The following is a 15,283-nucleotide window of genomic DNA, read 5'->3' as shown; positions in this document are numbered from 1 at the left end:
TGATGCAGCCCTGTTACTGTGTATAGCACGTCGACCACGTGAGCACACTTCTGTGATGTGAATGCTTGAAGCACGGAAGAACGGGATGCTCGCTGTGAGTTTGTCACGCATGATACAACTACCTTTAGTGTACATTACATGGGTAACTAATGGTGTGCGGGAGGGTCTGTGTCAGGGGAAAGGCAAGGGAAGAGAGGAGAAAGGGGGAGGTGGCACTGTTCTCCAACATCAACACAGATGGAAATCATTTGTGTTTCAACTAGTAGGAGGACTGGTCCACATTCTGCTCGAACAGTGCAGCCCTTAGGATACAGCCAATGACACGAATCCTGACTTGAAGGCAACTGCGGCAAACGTTAGAACTCAAAAAATCAACAAAAATTACAAACGCTTGAGGTTGCAGTCTAAGGATTTTCTTCTCTCTGGTTTACAGTATTTGTTTTGTGGTTTGGGGATCTTGGACACAAACCTTTACCTTGGGCTTGCGGCTTGAGCAGCTTTAACTGTTTTTGGTAACATAAATGTAGAATGAACTGTCAAAGCAACAGGGGAAATTGTTTTGGACCCAAAACAGTTCTGCACTGCTGTGTGCTCGAAATGTTGGTAAAAGTAGTTGTCAATAGTAAAACAAAAAAAGCTCGAGACCCAAGGTAAAATTCAGATTTGTCAAAACGGAATGTTTGTTACATTGCTATTAAAATAAAAAAAACTACTGACATTAAAAGAAAACATAAATCAATAGTGCACGGCCACAACAGGTGACTTTAAATATCGCACCTCCTTTTTTTCATCACGTGACAGCATGAAGTACGAACAATGCAGAAACATTTTAGGCAAATGTTTACTATTTTTCAGGTTGGGTGGCGCTCCATTCTCCATCTGGAAGTCCATTTGTTTTCTTTAATGGAGTTTAATGGAAACACGCACAATTTACATTTTATTTTCCAGTACTCTTCTTCAAACTGCTCAAATTTTGGATGAAAACCATTCATGTGGCTGAAGTGTCAAGCTTTTTGATGACAGCAATGTACTTCATACCAAAGATAAAAGAGAAATATTAATGTAACATAAATCTTGAATATGAAAAGTGACAGGATGACAAGAAGAGGACTTCAGTGGGATTTTGTCACTCTTATTGGTCATTATGATCCAATCAGAGTCAGACCTTGTTTTTACTGCGTTTCTGTGCACTTGCGTGTGGCATGTAGCACATTGTAAAATGGTACTGTGATCCTCTTCCAAGGAGGAATGTACAGATTTATAAGGTGGGTGTTGTGGAAAGGATCAAACTGACGTAAAAAGATTCAGCTGCTCTCTCGGCAAACCCAACACTTGTACAGATTAAGGGCTTGGCATATTTTCTAACTTAAAAAAATAGCTTTGTTGTTTGTCTGTCTTTGATTAGCAGGCATCACCAACATGTCCAGTGTACACAATGTTTTGTCATATAAGGTGACAAAATATTGTGACCTTTGTTATTGTTGCTTTTGCATCAAGCAATTATTGAACTTTAGTTATACTTAGTAAAAACATGATCAGCAGTGTTATTGTTCTGTAGGTTTATAGATATTGCAGTTTCTGGGTTATCTGGCACTCAACTCTTGGAAATGAAGTTATTCCAGATGATAGCCCATTCCATCATCTCAGTGCTGTTAACATTATGGTCTTGGAGTTTTGGTGAAAAACTTTAAAGTGGACACTAACCCCTTTTTGTTGTGCTTTTATATAAATATATAAAGACCAACTTTATATGCATATACAATTAGGGAAAGACAATATAGTGGCTCAAAGTAGACCAGTTTCAGCTAGATAAACTAAAACAGGATCCAGTGGAAGTCTGTTTGGTTAGTGGACATCCTGCTGTGTGTGTGTGTGTGTGTGTGTGTGTGTGTGTGTGTGTGTGTGTGTGTGTGTGTGTGCGTGCCTCTGTGTGTATAAGAGTCAATCACAAGTTTGCCCTTGGGAAAGAATTGCAGTAGTTTACACACATCATGTCTTTGTTTCTTTGTTTTCCTCTGCTCATGCAAAGGCTAACGGGCGCACACATGTGACTGTCATGCTCTGCTAACAGCTACACTGTGTTAACATGCCTCACTAAGTTTGTAAAAACACTAAGAATGTCTTTTCAAGATCATATATACTCTTGAACAAAGGCCTTAGATGTGCGAAAAAATGCCACAAATAAAAATAAATAAAATGATTTTACCATGTGAATAAGTTCTGAAGTGGACTAAATTTGATGACACACTGCAGAACAATTCAGCAGTAAATAAACGTATCGTGGAAGTCTGTGCAAAGCCATTTGTTTTCTTTTGTATTTCATATACCAGCAGAATATTCTGGAAGAGTCTTCAATCTGTATATTGTTTGTGTTTGAGTAATAAAGTTCAATACCATTGTCCTCTCATTAAGTATTGTACATCAAGTGAGCTACTCCAAACTAAGTATTCCTTATGTAACTGTAAGTAATCAAAATGTGGAAGCTAAGGACTGATTCAGCTTCTAAAGCCACAGGCTCTCTGTGTACGTGAGTGTTGGTTTGGCTTTGCATTGAGGCTTAACTGGTCACAAAGAGACTGTCTTCCTTGTCTATTATTTCACCAGATTGCTCTAGTCCATGTTCCACTTCTTCACCAACACCAACTAAAGACTGATGCCATATAACACGAATAACTGCAACTTCTCATGACTAACAAGGTTGTTTTTCATCAACACGAAATCTTTGTTTCTTTAACTCTCTACCCTGTTTACTCTTTTCTTTCTAGCCGCCTCCTCTCTCTTTTCCTCTTAACCGTTTGTTCGTTGTTTCATTTGCACGCGGTGGAAATTTCGGAAGAAATGAAGAGTGGAGAAAGGGAGCACAACACTTTTTTCCTCAGTCTGGACAGCTTCTCCAGAGGTCAGTGTGGAAATGTGATAGATGGTAATTTCAGAGCAGAGGCTGCAACAAGGAGACAGAGAGCTGGCACAAAATAAAAGACAGTAGCTGGGTTTCCATCCAAGTATATTTATGAGAATTATACTTTACTGCTGTGACACATATGTTACTTGGAGAGGTTTTGTTCTAATGTGAATGGCTCTATTTAACCACTTAATATATTTTAGCTGCTTTCTTTTCTATTCTCTTTTCTCCTGATGAAAACCCCTATTGTTAAATAAATATTATGATTACTTTGTACACATGTAAAGCCAGTGTCCAGAGCATGATTATGTTGGATACAGTGTATAAGGTATGGTTGGATGATTTTGGACGAATATTTCGACTATCGACTAAGAGACATGCTGGTTGAAGCTAAGAGAAGCAGTCAACTGAAGAAATAATAGCGTTGTTTAACGGCATCCTCTTCCAGCTGCGAGCAAATGCACCCTCCTGAGAGTGCGCCCAAATGCAACAATTTATTCACTCAAACTCATAAGGGAAAGAAAGGCAGTAATCTATGTTCAGAAAAAAGCAAAAACATTTTATTTAAATTAAAACAACACACAATGGTGGGGAGGGAAACAAGGAGAAACTGGCTTCTTTTTTCCACAAGAACCATGTTTACAGGCTGTTCCAGTGTCTCCAGTGTTTCCAGTCTGTCTCATACACTCGACCAAACAACAAATACAAAATTCTACAAAAAGTAAGTTAAAAATTAAAATGTCTCTTCCAGCGAACATAAAAAAAATCTCTGACGTAAAGTTAAGTCTTTTGTGTGATTTGCCGATCTCAAATAAATAAATTAATTAATTAATAATCCAAAAAGTAGCTATATTAATACTGAAACAAACAAGAAAAGAAGGTAAAATATTCTCTCCAGACAAAAAGTATTAATTCTAAACATGCATCAAAAAGTCAACTAGTCACCTGCGCGAATATATCGCCTATTGCCAACAGACTGACAAATGTTGGTTGGAAAATTTTTACACAACCTTAGTATAAAGTATAATATGATAAAGTGTAGCGAATTAAAATTGAAACTCACGATTATGATCTTTTTTTTTTTAAGCATTCAGGTAGCAGTGGCGTAAATTACACTTGAGGTTTAGGCATCAAACCTACTTGGTTACATTAAGTACAGATTGTGGTTTGGATGAAACTAAAAGTTGAGCATGAGACTGGCCTCACCATAGCTAAAACTGTGGCATCACTGGATCAACACTAAAGAGTATTCAAGATCCCAGCAGCTGGGAATAAATGACAATATTTGATGGACCAGACTGTGACAAAAAATACAAATTGCCAGAAATATGAAAAAGTATGAACAGATCTTTATCAGAATAAGAGGAAACTGTAAAAGAAAGATCTCTTTATAACCCCTTTACTAACGTTGAACTAATTTACAATTTACCAGTTCTGAGCAATAGGAAATTGGTAGTATAAATATGGATTTCCATTTTTCCATTTCTTTAGCATAACATATTAATCACTGTCATTTCTGAGAATCACCCCAAACCAGTCTGTAACTGGGTGAAGAAATCTCAGAGGATAAATCCTGATTGCTGACCCTGCAGGAGACGTCCTGTCTATAACCTTCATATAGTGAACACCCATATGGCTCATGCTCAACCCAGTCCTGAGTGGGTCTCCTTCAGGCAGTGATGAAGACCTGCTAAAAACTTCACTTTTCCATAACAGACAGAAAGAATTGTGTAATTGTGTGACTATGTGTTTTGTTTAAATAAAGGAAACCACCGAACAGGCCCGAGAGTCTGGGGTGTCGTGCAAGGCACTGCTTCGTACTTTCTTATGTTACTGGTTCTGATTGGGGCAGCAGAGAAGAGAGACAACAAGCAGAGACACGGAAACATCATTTCTCCTCCTCCTCCTCCTCCTCACTCGCCTAGTTTTCTGGGAAACTCGGCTGTGATTTCCAGACACACACTGGGGTCACCAGAGGAGGCTGAGGCTGACGAATGGTTCTAATTACAAACTGCACTATAAGGCCTTGTGCCTTGGAATGTGTGCGTGTGCGTGCGTGTGGGTGTGTGTGTGTGAGTAAGATGTAGAACAAGGTGTTGTGGCTTATTGCTATGAAATAAAGGCTTTGCAAGCCATCACAGCCACCAGCTTTTTATCACAGGCATCTGTTCCCACAATAATGACAGACACATACTGTTATTCTTCACACTGGGTCTTTTTACACGCACATCTCACTTTCACAATAATGACACACACATCACTGTTTTAACAGAGATGTTACAGTCCTCATTGACTGTCATGGTGATGTGAGGCGCTGCACGAGAGAGGAAAACATACTGAAGCCATGACAGGCCTTTCAGCTGCTTTACAAGTGACTGTAAAAACACATCTCACATGGTTTCTATGTCCTGCTGTATTGGTATCGCTGGCATCCGTGTGATTAACACCATTCAGGTGCAGGGTGTCACAAAAACTTGTGCACAGAACTTAACTGTACTGCTAACAAGTTCACCATCTGATAATACTGAAGGTAAGTGTCAGCGTTATCAGCCATTTCTCTGCAGTTTCTATTAGCACTTGTTGTGTTTTACTGGTAAGCAGTTCTGCATGAATGTTAAAGATAACTGTTGTGTTAACATTGGACCCAAATTCAATAAAATGTCATAAATGAATGCAAACTGGTAGGTAACGTTCAGCTTTGAACAGATGATGTGTCAAAATCAGCTAGTTTGGGGAAAGTACTGCAACTGCAAATAACAGCACGATGACGTAAAGACTCTAACACTGACCTGACATTAAGAGTACTGCATTGTTTTATAGATAGTTGTCAAGTCATTTTATATTCTTGGGTGTATTTATCGGCTATGTTTTATTTATAAGGCCTAATGTGACTGATTTAAAATAATAATTTCTAGTTTCTTCCTGGATGTCAATATTGTGGCTTTTAATTTAACGCTGGTATCAAATTGGGTCATATAGAGAAACGTTAGATCCGTGCAGTCTGGAGAACCTGTATAGTAAACTGTATAATAGCAGGACAAAGAAAATGAGCTGTCTTTCCTTTATTTATCACTTATGCCAGATGAATTACATGTGATTTGCACTGCATTGCTCAAAATCAGTGTTCTGCTGCTCAGCAGTGTCCTGAAAATAAAGTATTATTTTGTCCTTCACCGGTGATTTGCTTAATTTTGGCATAAAGCAACTGGGCTGAGAGGATGAGCCATAGCAGCGGAAGCAGAGTGACACAGGGCTATCTGGTAATTGTAGAAACACCTCTCTTCAGTCAGACCACCAGAGCACATACTGTAACCTTGCAACTCTTACTATGAGCACTGCTTGCAATAAGTTCCAGCATGGTGAAATTACACAGAACTAAAATTTAACAATCTAAATTAACTTCAGTCTTACCATCCAGGGGTGAGGGATCTCTGGAAGTGGCATCTGAGGTGGAGCAGGCAGTCCGCTGTGTATCTCTGACTTGAATGAAGGCTCTAGAAGAAATCAAGTGGCTATTATGAATATAAACAAGAAGATGCTTCAAAGTGTCACTAGTGTCAAATCTGAATAGCTACAAAAAGGAAAATGTCATAATTTCCCTTCTTAAAAACCATAAAACCAAATAGACTGTGCTTCTGTGATGTTAATGTTAAAATGAAAAATCTCCAATAAATATTTCTAATCAGGATGTCTACATGTGACATTTTGTTGTTGAGAAAAAAACTGCTACGTCATTATGAATTTGTGTGAATGTTTTGAGGCTTCCAGTATAGGACTAAAATGATCTTCTTTAAGGATGCAAACAAAAAAATACAATAAAATAAACATTTCTGTGTATATCCTCTTATCATGTTAGATTCATCCAGGTTCAAATATAAACATGTTTTTGCATTTGAACTTCATTTCAATAAATGGCAGCCACACAGTCCTCGTTAAAGAAAAGTTCAGAAAACATCATCAAACAGGTGAAATGAACTCTTTTAATCTGGCATAAACAAGTTTTGGCTATATTAGCTTACAAGCAACCAGACAATTCAATCCCACACTGACCTAGTAATAGCTTACTGGGGTCTACATTCTTTGTGTATGTACCAGACTGCTCATGGAACTCATGTGCTGTATCTAATAGCTGACTACCTAATGGACTTACTCCAGCTGTGAGTTCCTCAAAGTGTTTCAGAAGGTGCAGTGTAAGTTTAATCCTCACCTTTGTCGGACAGGACTCTGTGCAGAATATTGGAGAGGTGTATCTTCTTCTCTCGGACCCCGGCACTCAGATATTCTCTATCCAGCAGGTCCAGAAACAGACGAAGCTCACACACCAGCTCCTCCATTGCTGGAAAACAAATACACAAATATCAAAGAGTCAGGTATGGAACTCTAGTCTAATGGAAATGAGACCTACGCTACTTTATTTTTAAACTTGCAGTGATCACACTAATGCTGAAAACAAATAATGTGTGAACGTTACTCTTACAGCTTGCTTTTCTGTTTATCACTGTCTGCAATTAGGAGCTTGGTGAAAAATCAAAGACCAGTTGTTGTGCTTCAGCCAGAGTTTACCTTTGTTTAAATGAACGGATGTGCACCGTCAGCCAACAGAAACACTAATGCACTGTGTTTGTGGACGAAGAGCAGTATAGACTATATCACTACAACTCTGCAAAACTGCAGCATCGTTTTTATTCATGAGTCATACTTTGGTAAGCGTTTACCCAAAATGATGATGAGGTTCTAATGCTTACATTGTAAGAGATTATTATTTTCTTTGAACTATTTTCACCTGTGGATTAATACGAATTTAATGCTGTACTGAGTGTTGACATTGTGAAACAGAGAGAGTTTCAGAATGTGAAAAACACGAGTGCTGGGCTTCTCAAACAACCTTTTGGTGGCACACAAATATGCCCCAGCATTAGCTGCTCATTAATCAGTCCTAATGTAGTGCATGTTTCAGTTAAAACACACTGACAAGTATTTGTTGGCTCTGTGCAACAAACCAACATTAAACAGATACTGGAAAAGCACAAAATACTGTTATGTAACATAAGTGGGCAGCCAGGTGGCCCTGTGGAAAACAGAATTTTCAAGTAAATCTATCACAGGCGCTGACAGTCCTTCAAGTGCACAGAGCCAGCTGGCTGATAGTTGCTGGGCAGGGACAGATCTGGCAACTTACCTGATGGAATTATAGCTGCAGGTGAAAAATACACCAGCAGCTTCCCACACAGAGCACAACAAAAGCAGGGAAACCGAATACAGAACATAGCTCGCAGATGAGGTATGAGATCAAGGTATCAGTGATTCACACACTCCACACACTTGATCTGACAGCATTTGATTGGGCTCAGAAGCATGACTCTGAGATACCACGCTTTGCACAGACACTCAGATAAGAAGCACTGTCTCAAGATGAGGGTCCCAGCTCAGTAAAGCTTTTTGTAAACACCTGATTGTATCAAAAGGCACTGCATCATCCTTGACAGCAGCTGCAGACTGAAAAAGTTAAGTGGAGTTAATGAGGACTTTCTTTTGGTTACTGCCTTCTGTGACAACGTCGAGTCACTGAATGTCAGAGCGTGATTCAGAAACAATCTGACAGCAGCTGCTGGGCAGACTAACCTGGCAAATTTACTGGAAAAGACTTTTTGTGCATCTACAAACTAGGTTTTTTTTAGGTTTTAAACTCTCCCCGTCAGAGAATAGATTACTGTTTTTGTTTTCTGGGGCTGCAGAATGACATCTCTTAGTGAGATCTTAGTGACGACACTGAACCTGACTTTAATACACTTCTCCAGGCCCAAAATGAGAAAAAAGCCATGGGGAACCGAAGATGAAGTAGTTAGTAGTTAGTTAAAGTTAAAAGTCTGGATTTTTCAAAAATATTCTTGATAGTAGTGATTTTGAAAAGTTAAACTTGTGTTACATGGCACAAAAAATTGTGCACTAAATCTTTATGGGAGACAGCAGCATCAAACATAAAGACAGGACTTGCTGCCAAGCAAGCTGTAATATGTTCGCGTTTCCATATAATCAAATGAAATCAGCTTAACCGATATCTGAGCAACACGCACAGGAGATAAGCTGACCTAATGGCTAACCAAATGTCATAGCAGTTTAGTATGTCTTAGTATGTGCCATTAAGACTATTTCAGGCTATTTTATAACAGATGTAAGTCATGACGTAACAGACCTCATATATCTCATTCAAAACAGGTCTGAGTACCACACGTAATCACAATTCCCAGAAGCATTTAACTAAACAAAAACAGATGAGAGTGCAGGTAGCTGGCAAAAAGCATTAATGCTCTTCATATTAATATCTCAGTGTTATGACAATAAAATCAATAGATGTTTGTATCCAGTGCACCCACGGTTCATTTTTATAGCTGCTTGACTGTTAGAGAGCTGTTAGCTGTTAGCAACACTGAATACGCAGACACTTTCATTCATTCCTCACATAATCTGATTATACTACAGGAGAGTCCGGTGAAGAAAAGGGGGGCTGGGGTGAAAGATAAACAGAGGAAGTGAGGGTGATGGGGAGACTAACATGGAGTAACATGTTTCCTCCCTTTGTGCATGTAATACCACTAAAACTGCAATGAACGATGACAGTAACAACAAAAAATATTCAACTCCCAAGCCAACAATGGAAAAACATATTTCAATGCCGTTTTATTTATATATCAATAAAATCACAATCTCAAAGCCTGAAGTCACTTTCTATTGTAAGGTAAAGACCCTACGATAATACAGAGAAAACCCAACAATCAACCCCTAATATCTGTAAGTCTGAGTGCTTTAAATCCTTTTACAGCAGAAAGATTACTTGCAATTTACCTACACTATCACTTTGTACTTGCAGAAAAACAAGTAGTAACATCCCTCACTGCGAAGGTACACGCTCCTTGGATCACTTTCAGCACTACCTGATTTTGTACTACACTGTGAACAGCCAAGCAGCTATTTACTGCTCCATTTACTGCTTCGTAGAGCTTTGTGGAACGTGTGCAACTTTACCTCCACAGGGGTGGCCAAAAAACTCAACCTGTGCGCATGTGTGCCATTAAAAACCCAAAGTGAGCTTTCCAGTTCACCAAAGATGGCAGAGAAAATGAAGAGGTGGAGGCAAGGACCACCCTCAAACAAGGCCTAAGCAGGAAAATAAAATTTAAAAAAAAAAACAAAAAAAAACAGGTTGTGCAAACAAACTGCCCACGTCCTTTCTTCCACATCTCACCCTGTTCATTCAGCCTCATTTTTCCATTTCCATAATGCCCTTCATTGTACTCAACATAAAAGGCAGTGCATGTGTTTGTGTCATGTATTCTAGCTTTTTGATTCTAATGCCATAAATATTTTAGTCAGTTTTCTGATATCTGCATACATTCTTCACATGTACCCCAAACCACATCTGCTGTGTTAGCAGTCGGTCTCCATGACAAAAAATATGTGCTCTTTCCAAAACATTAATCCCTATACACACACTAAAAACACCTAGACAACTAACAAGGATGTTTTCACTGCCAGGTATTTAGAACAAAGGGGGTTTTCCTAAGTGAGGACTGTGTTTGAATGTTCGAGACATAGGGGTCACGTTTGTATATCATGTAGAACTTGAGAGCCTGCGGCTTTGTTGTGCAAAAATGCTTAGCAAGGTTAGAGAGAGGAGGGCTTTCTGCCCTCTTCCTGGAATACAGCTGTTATGATTGACGGGATACTGACAGTCGCTATCCTGCACCACATATTCCAGGTGTCTGTTTCTTGTTACCAGCAGCGTCTTTAACACTTCGAAGACGTGTTTAGTTTGAGTATCTGACAGGTCTTCAGGTCAGGATCTGCCTCAACATACACAGACTGCTGAAATGCGTCAACTATTAGAACTGGAATTATTCCCGTTTGGATTTGGGAAACAGACACTATCTCTACTTTTATGATTAGGTTTAAAACTTTCCTTTTTGCTAAAGCATATAGTTAGGGCTGGATCGGGTGACCCTGAATCCTCCCTTAGTTATGCTGCAATATGCGTAGGCTGCTGGGGGATTCCTATGATGCATTGAGTATTTATTCTTCAGTCTATTTATGTCACTCACTATGTGTTAATAGACCTCTCTGCACTGAATCATACTTGTTATTAATCTCTGGCTCACTTCCACAGCATGTCTTTTATCCTGTCTTCCTTCTCTCACCCCAACAGGTCACAGCAGATGGCTGCTCCCTAAAGCCTGGTTCTCCCAGAGGGTTCTTCCTGGTAAAAGGGAGTTTTTCCTTCCCACTGTCGCCAAAGTCCTTGCTCATAGGGGTTCATATGATTGTTGGGTTTTTCTCTGTATGTATTATTGTAGGGTCGACCTTACAATGTAAAGCGCCTTGAGGCGACTGTTGTTGTGATATGGCGCTGTATAAATAAAACTGAATTGAACTGAATTGTTTTTTTTCTTTAAGAAAATGGTCCAAGTCACTCTAATACCAAATCCACATCATAATCATAAAGCCATGCCACTTTTGTAAATCAGCATGGGCTCAGTTTACTTGGATAAGCGGGCCATACAAACACCATAAAGGTCTTAAGTCTTGGATGGGAGTATAAATGCACTGCGCCAAAAGCGAACAAGGAGTAGGGTTTATATTTCTAACAAAAAACCATAAAACGCTTTGAATGGCAAAACAATACAAAATATACCAAGAGCATACAAAATGATGATTCTGATTAGCTTTACTTGTAATAAAAGCAATAATCTCAGGAACAAACAAATAAATTGATTTCTAGTATATTTCCTTTGTTTGTTCTTCAAACTTCAGGGCTTGACTCAATAGTTTTCAGACTATTTTTTCCAAAATTGAATCAGCTGAATATGTTGTCTGCCATACCAGGTCAGCTTAACCAGAACTGCTATTTTGTGGCAGGTAACAGATTTTAAAGGAGTCCTTGTGCACCTAAAAGATGCATGAGAAGCCAGAGACTTACAGTTCCAAACACCCAGTCATTGTCAAAGTGCACTTTCTGCGGTTTTGGGAAGCTTAACTGCACTGTGGGTTTAGTGTTACAGTAAGAAGGTGGTTATTGTTAATTAAGGTTGGTTTTATGGTCTGGCATCATCATGGTTACTGCTTCCAACATGCCACCAAAACACAGGGTAATGCTGGAAGGTATTTATTTGTCACATGATTACATAAAAACCATCACACAGACAAGCTGAAAAATTCTTAATATTTTGGGGGAAAAAGAAAGAGTATCATCTGCCTTTCCACTCTGATAACTCCTTCGTAACTCCAACTTGTAAATGTAACTGCTTACCATCTGAATTTTCACTGCCCTTCTCAGCTTCACTTTAGAATTTATCAGATAAAAATAACTCTTAAATGTCTTCCGCTACATACAGATATTTTAGTCCTATACTGGAAGCCTTGTGTACTGTTTTTTCCCTTTCCACTGCTGGTGAAAAGCTGTGAAAGTTGTGTGCTATTACCAGTCATAAATGCTTCATAAAGACTTTTAAAGACCCAATTTGGATGAACACCAAGCGAGAGGGAGAGTTCTGAACAGAACAGAGGACGGGTGATGCTGCATTAACTTATGATGAAAGACAAGCTGCCTTGCTCCCGCCCCATTTCTCAGGTCTGTAATTATGAGGTTTGTGTGTTTTCTATCTTCCATCAGGCATGCCAAGCAAACATCACAGAGGAGGGCTGATTGCTATCGAACTGTACAGGTGGTTTACCGTAGGAGCAGATGTTTCCCAGACCGCAAACACACATGTGCAAAACCCTGACGTGAAAAGGAGAAAAAGAAAAAGAAAGGTGATGGGATAGGGAAGTGCTGATGGAGGTTTAGAGATGATAAGAGAGGAGGAAATATGGTGGGAGATGGATGACTGGTCCCAAAGCAAGTTCTAAAACCAAACAATATTTGGGGATCGTAATGATGCACCCTTTGGTATCTCTTTTAAAAAGATAATTAGAGGGAGCTCAGCTAAAAACCATGGGACAAAAAAAGAAAGATGGGGTGAAGGGATGTGGAGGGGGAGACGTTCCTGCTTTAAGTTTTGATTTTCTGGTGGGAATGGAGGACATGAGGCTTTCTTGATTGGACTGGGAATTGTAGATGCATGAGTGTGAGAAATGAGTGTCACATTATACACGGTTTTTGACTGGTGAGTAGGGCTGTTCGATATAACGATATATATCGGATGACGATATAAAAACGTCTATCGTTTCATTTTACGCTATCGTTTGTTTCGTGGTGTCGCAAAATAAACTGTTTACGGCAATATTTTTTCATTATTTTGATGGTCACTGTAGTGGCTATATTAATTTCCTAAAGTTCTCTCTTTCTCTTATATTTAATATAACCACACTACAGACGGACAAGCGCTTGTTTTTATGCCTTGTCGTTAGCAACAACGACGGTAAAACCACCTCGTGTCTGCTTGTTTATTTTCCACATAAACCTTTCACAATAAAGCTCAAGATCCTGTTGAGACTTTTCAAAATAAACTGAATCACGTGAAAGATGCAGAGTATTTACGGATGAGAAGCAAAAAAGAGCCGCTAGGTGCTAAAAAATAAACCTTAGACTCAAACGTTAGAACAGGCTTTTCCCCGCAGAAAACGACAGCCGTTACAACCTATGTCTAAAAATGTATCGTTTCATGCATCAGTTAAAACACTCGACTCCAGGTACGCGACGCCCAGCTGGAAACACTTCACGCAAGTTGAGCTGCCCGACATTCACAGAATTTACAGAAAATGTTACATTTTTGTGATTTATATCGTTATCGGACGATAGATGTCTTAATATCGGGATATGAGATTTTGGTCATATCGCACAGCCCTACTGGTGAGCATATAGAGGTTGTAGGTCTACTAAGCATCCTCGTTTGTTTCATCCACAAAATGGCTCAATTCAGATATAGGTAGTGGACTGGAGTTATCACAGGCACACGTCTCTGATTTACTGTCTGAGAACTCAGGCACATTCAACACAAAGTAATTTCACTGGAAAATTCTGAGTTTCCACAGGTTGTGATAGCTCAGGAGGCAGGACACATCATCTACTAAATTAATTCAATTCAATTCAATTTTATTTATACAGCGCCAAATCACAACAACAGTCGCCTCAAAGTGCTTTATTTTGTAAGGTAGACCCTACAATAATACATACAGAGAAAAACCCAACAATCATATGACCCCCTATGAGCAAGCACTTTGGTGACAGTGGGAAGGAAAAACTCCCTTTTAACAGGAATAACCTTCTGGCAGAACCAGGCTTTTGGGGGGGGCAGCCATCTTGTGTGAATGAGGCAAGTTCTATAAATTACTCAAATAGACTAGCAAAAAGCAATATAACAACCAGTCTGTTTGCCATGCACCGTACCTTTTGTTATTAGCACCAGGTTGGTCACAGCAAGTTGAAAAACCGATCCCACTGAGTCCCAAACTGTAGTACACAGCTTCTACATTTGGTAAAGAGAAATCTAGAAGATTGGACGTCCTAGAATATGGACTTTACAGCTGCATTTGGGCATCCTTGGCATCAATTTTCCACAATGCTGCCTATTTCATCTCAGGACACCTTGGATGAGATCTTTTATTTAACTCAAAACTTCCATTTAATAGTTAAACACAGTCGTTGTGTCTGAAGTTTGCCTCTCGTATCATATATGAATTCAACTTAACTTCACTGTCATGGGCTAAAGTTGGCAGCTGTGTTTCTTGTTCTGCTCTGTAGCCTTGGTGAGCTCAGAGTAACATCACATAAACCAGTTCTCTACTTCCTAAAGGTTCTGGTTACACTGGCTCACAGGTCAGCGAGCCAGGCTATAGATAAAACTGGCATTTGGTTAGTAGCGGCTGAACACTGTGATCAGCTATGTCTGATCACAAACAGCGTCGTTCAGTCAGACATAATAATACTAACCTCAGTCTCCAAATAAAGTCTACGTGTGGAAAACACTGAAAATACAAAATTCATCATGCATGGTTGCCCCTTTTTCAATCTGAAATAGCTAAAGCCTGTCTAACTTTGATTTAAAGCTTGATGATGTATGGATGAACACCAAATAACAAATTAGCTTGTGAAACGAAACTGAATTAAAATAAGGCAAATTAGATTCCTGTGGGTGTACCTTCCATTCACCCATTGTCCTGACTGTGATAGAAGTCTTTGGTCTTTTCATCAGTTACTTATTAAACACCACCTATAGAAACAGGACACAGAGGCACTCTTATCTGTGCGAGTGTAAACAGCAGCTACACAGTCACAACCAAACGCTCAAACTGCAAAAATTACAGCTCCCTGTACCCTTATCCTCCTATTATGACACCCCACCAAGGCAGCTTTGGTCTTGTACTGCAATCCTAAAAGCTTTGTTAAAG

The 15,283-nt window shown here is 39.3% G+C and overlaps 1 protein-coding gene across 4 annotated transcripts in view; it reads right to left on the bottom strand.

Annotated features, from left to right (window-relative positions):
• The window catches only part of afap1 (actin filament associated protein 1), a 98,403-nt gene that overhangs the window by 34,417 nt on the left and 48,703 nt on the right, over positions 1 to 15,283 (bottom strand). For all 4 annotated transcript variants that reach the window (XM_039609292.1, XM_039609293.1, XM_039609290.1 and 1 more), the window contains 2 exons: positions 7,110 to 7,238; positions 6,314 to 6,396 (listed from right to left, as the gene is read on the bottom strand). In XM_039609292.1, coding sequence (XP_039465226.1) covers positions 6,314 to 6,396; positions 7,110 to 7,238 — 212 coding nt within the window. The remainder of the gene's footprint in view (positions 1 to 6,313; positions 6,397 to 7,109; positions 7,239 to 15,283) is intronic.

The sequence above is a fragment of the Oreochromis aureus genome, linkage group 3 (genome assembly GCF_013358895.1).
Source record: "Oreochromis aureus strain Israel breed Guangdong linkage group 3, ZZ_aureus, whole genome shotgun sequence".
Taxonomy (NCBI): domain Eukaryota; kingdom Metazoa; phylum Chordata; class Actinopteri; order Cichliformes; family Cichlidae; genus Oreochromis; species Oreochromis aureus.
This window is presented reverse-complemented; position numbering and strand designations above follow the sequence as displayed.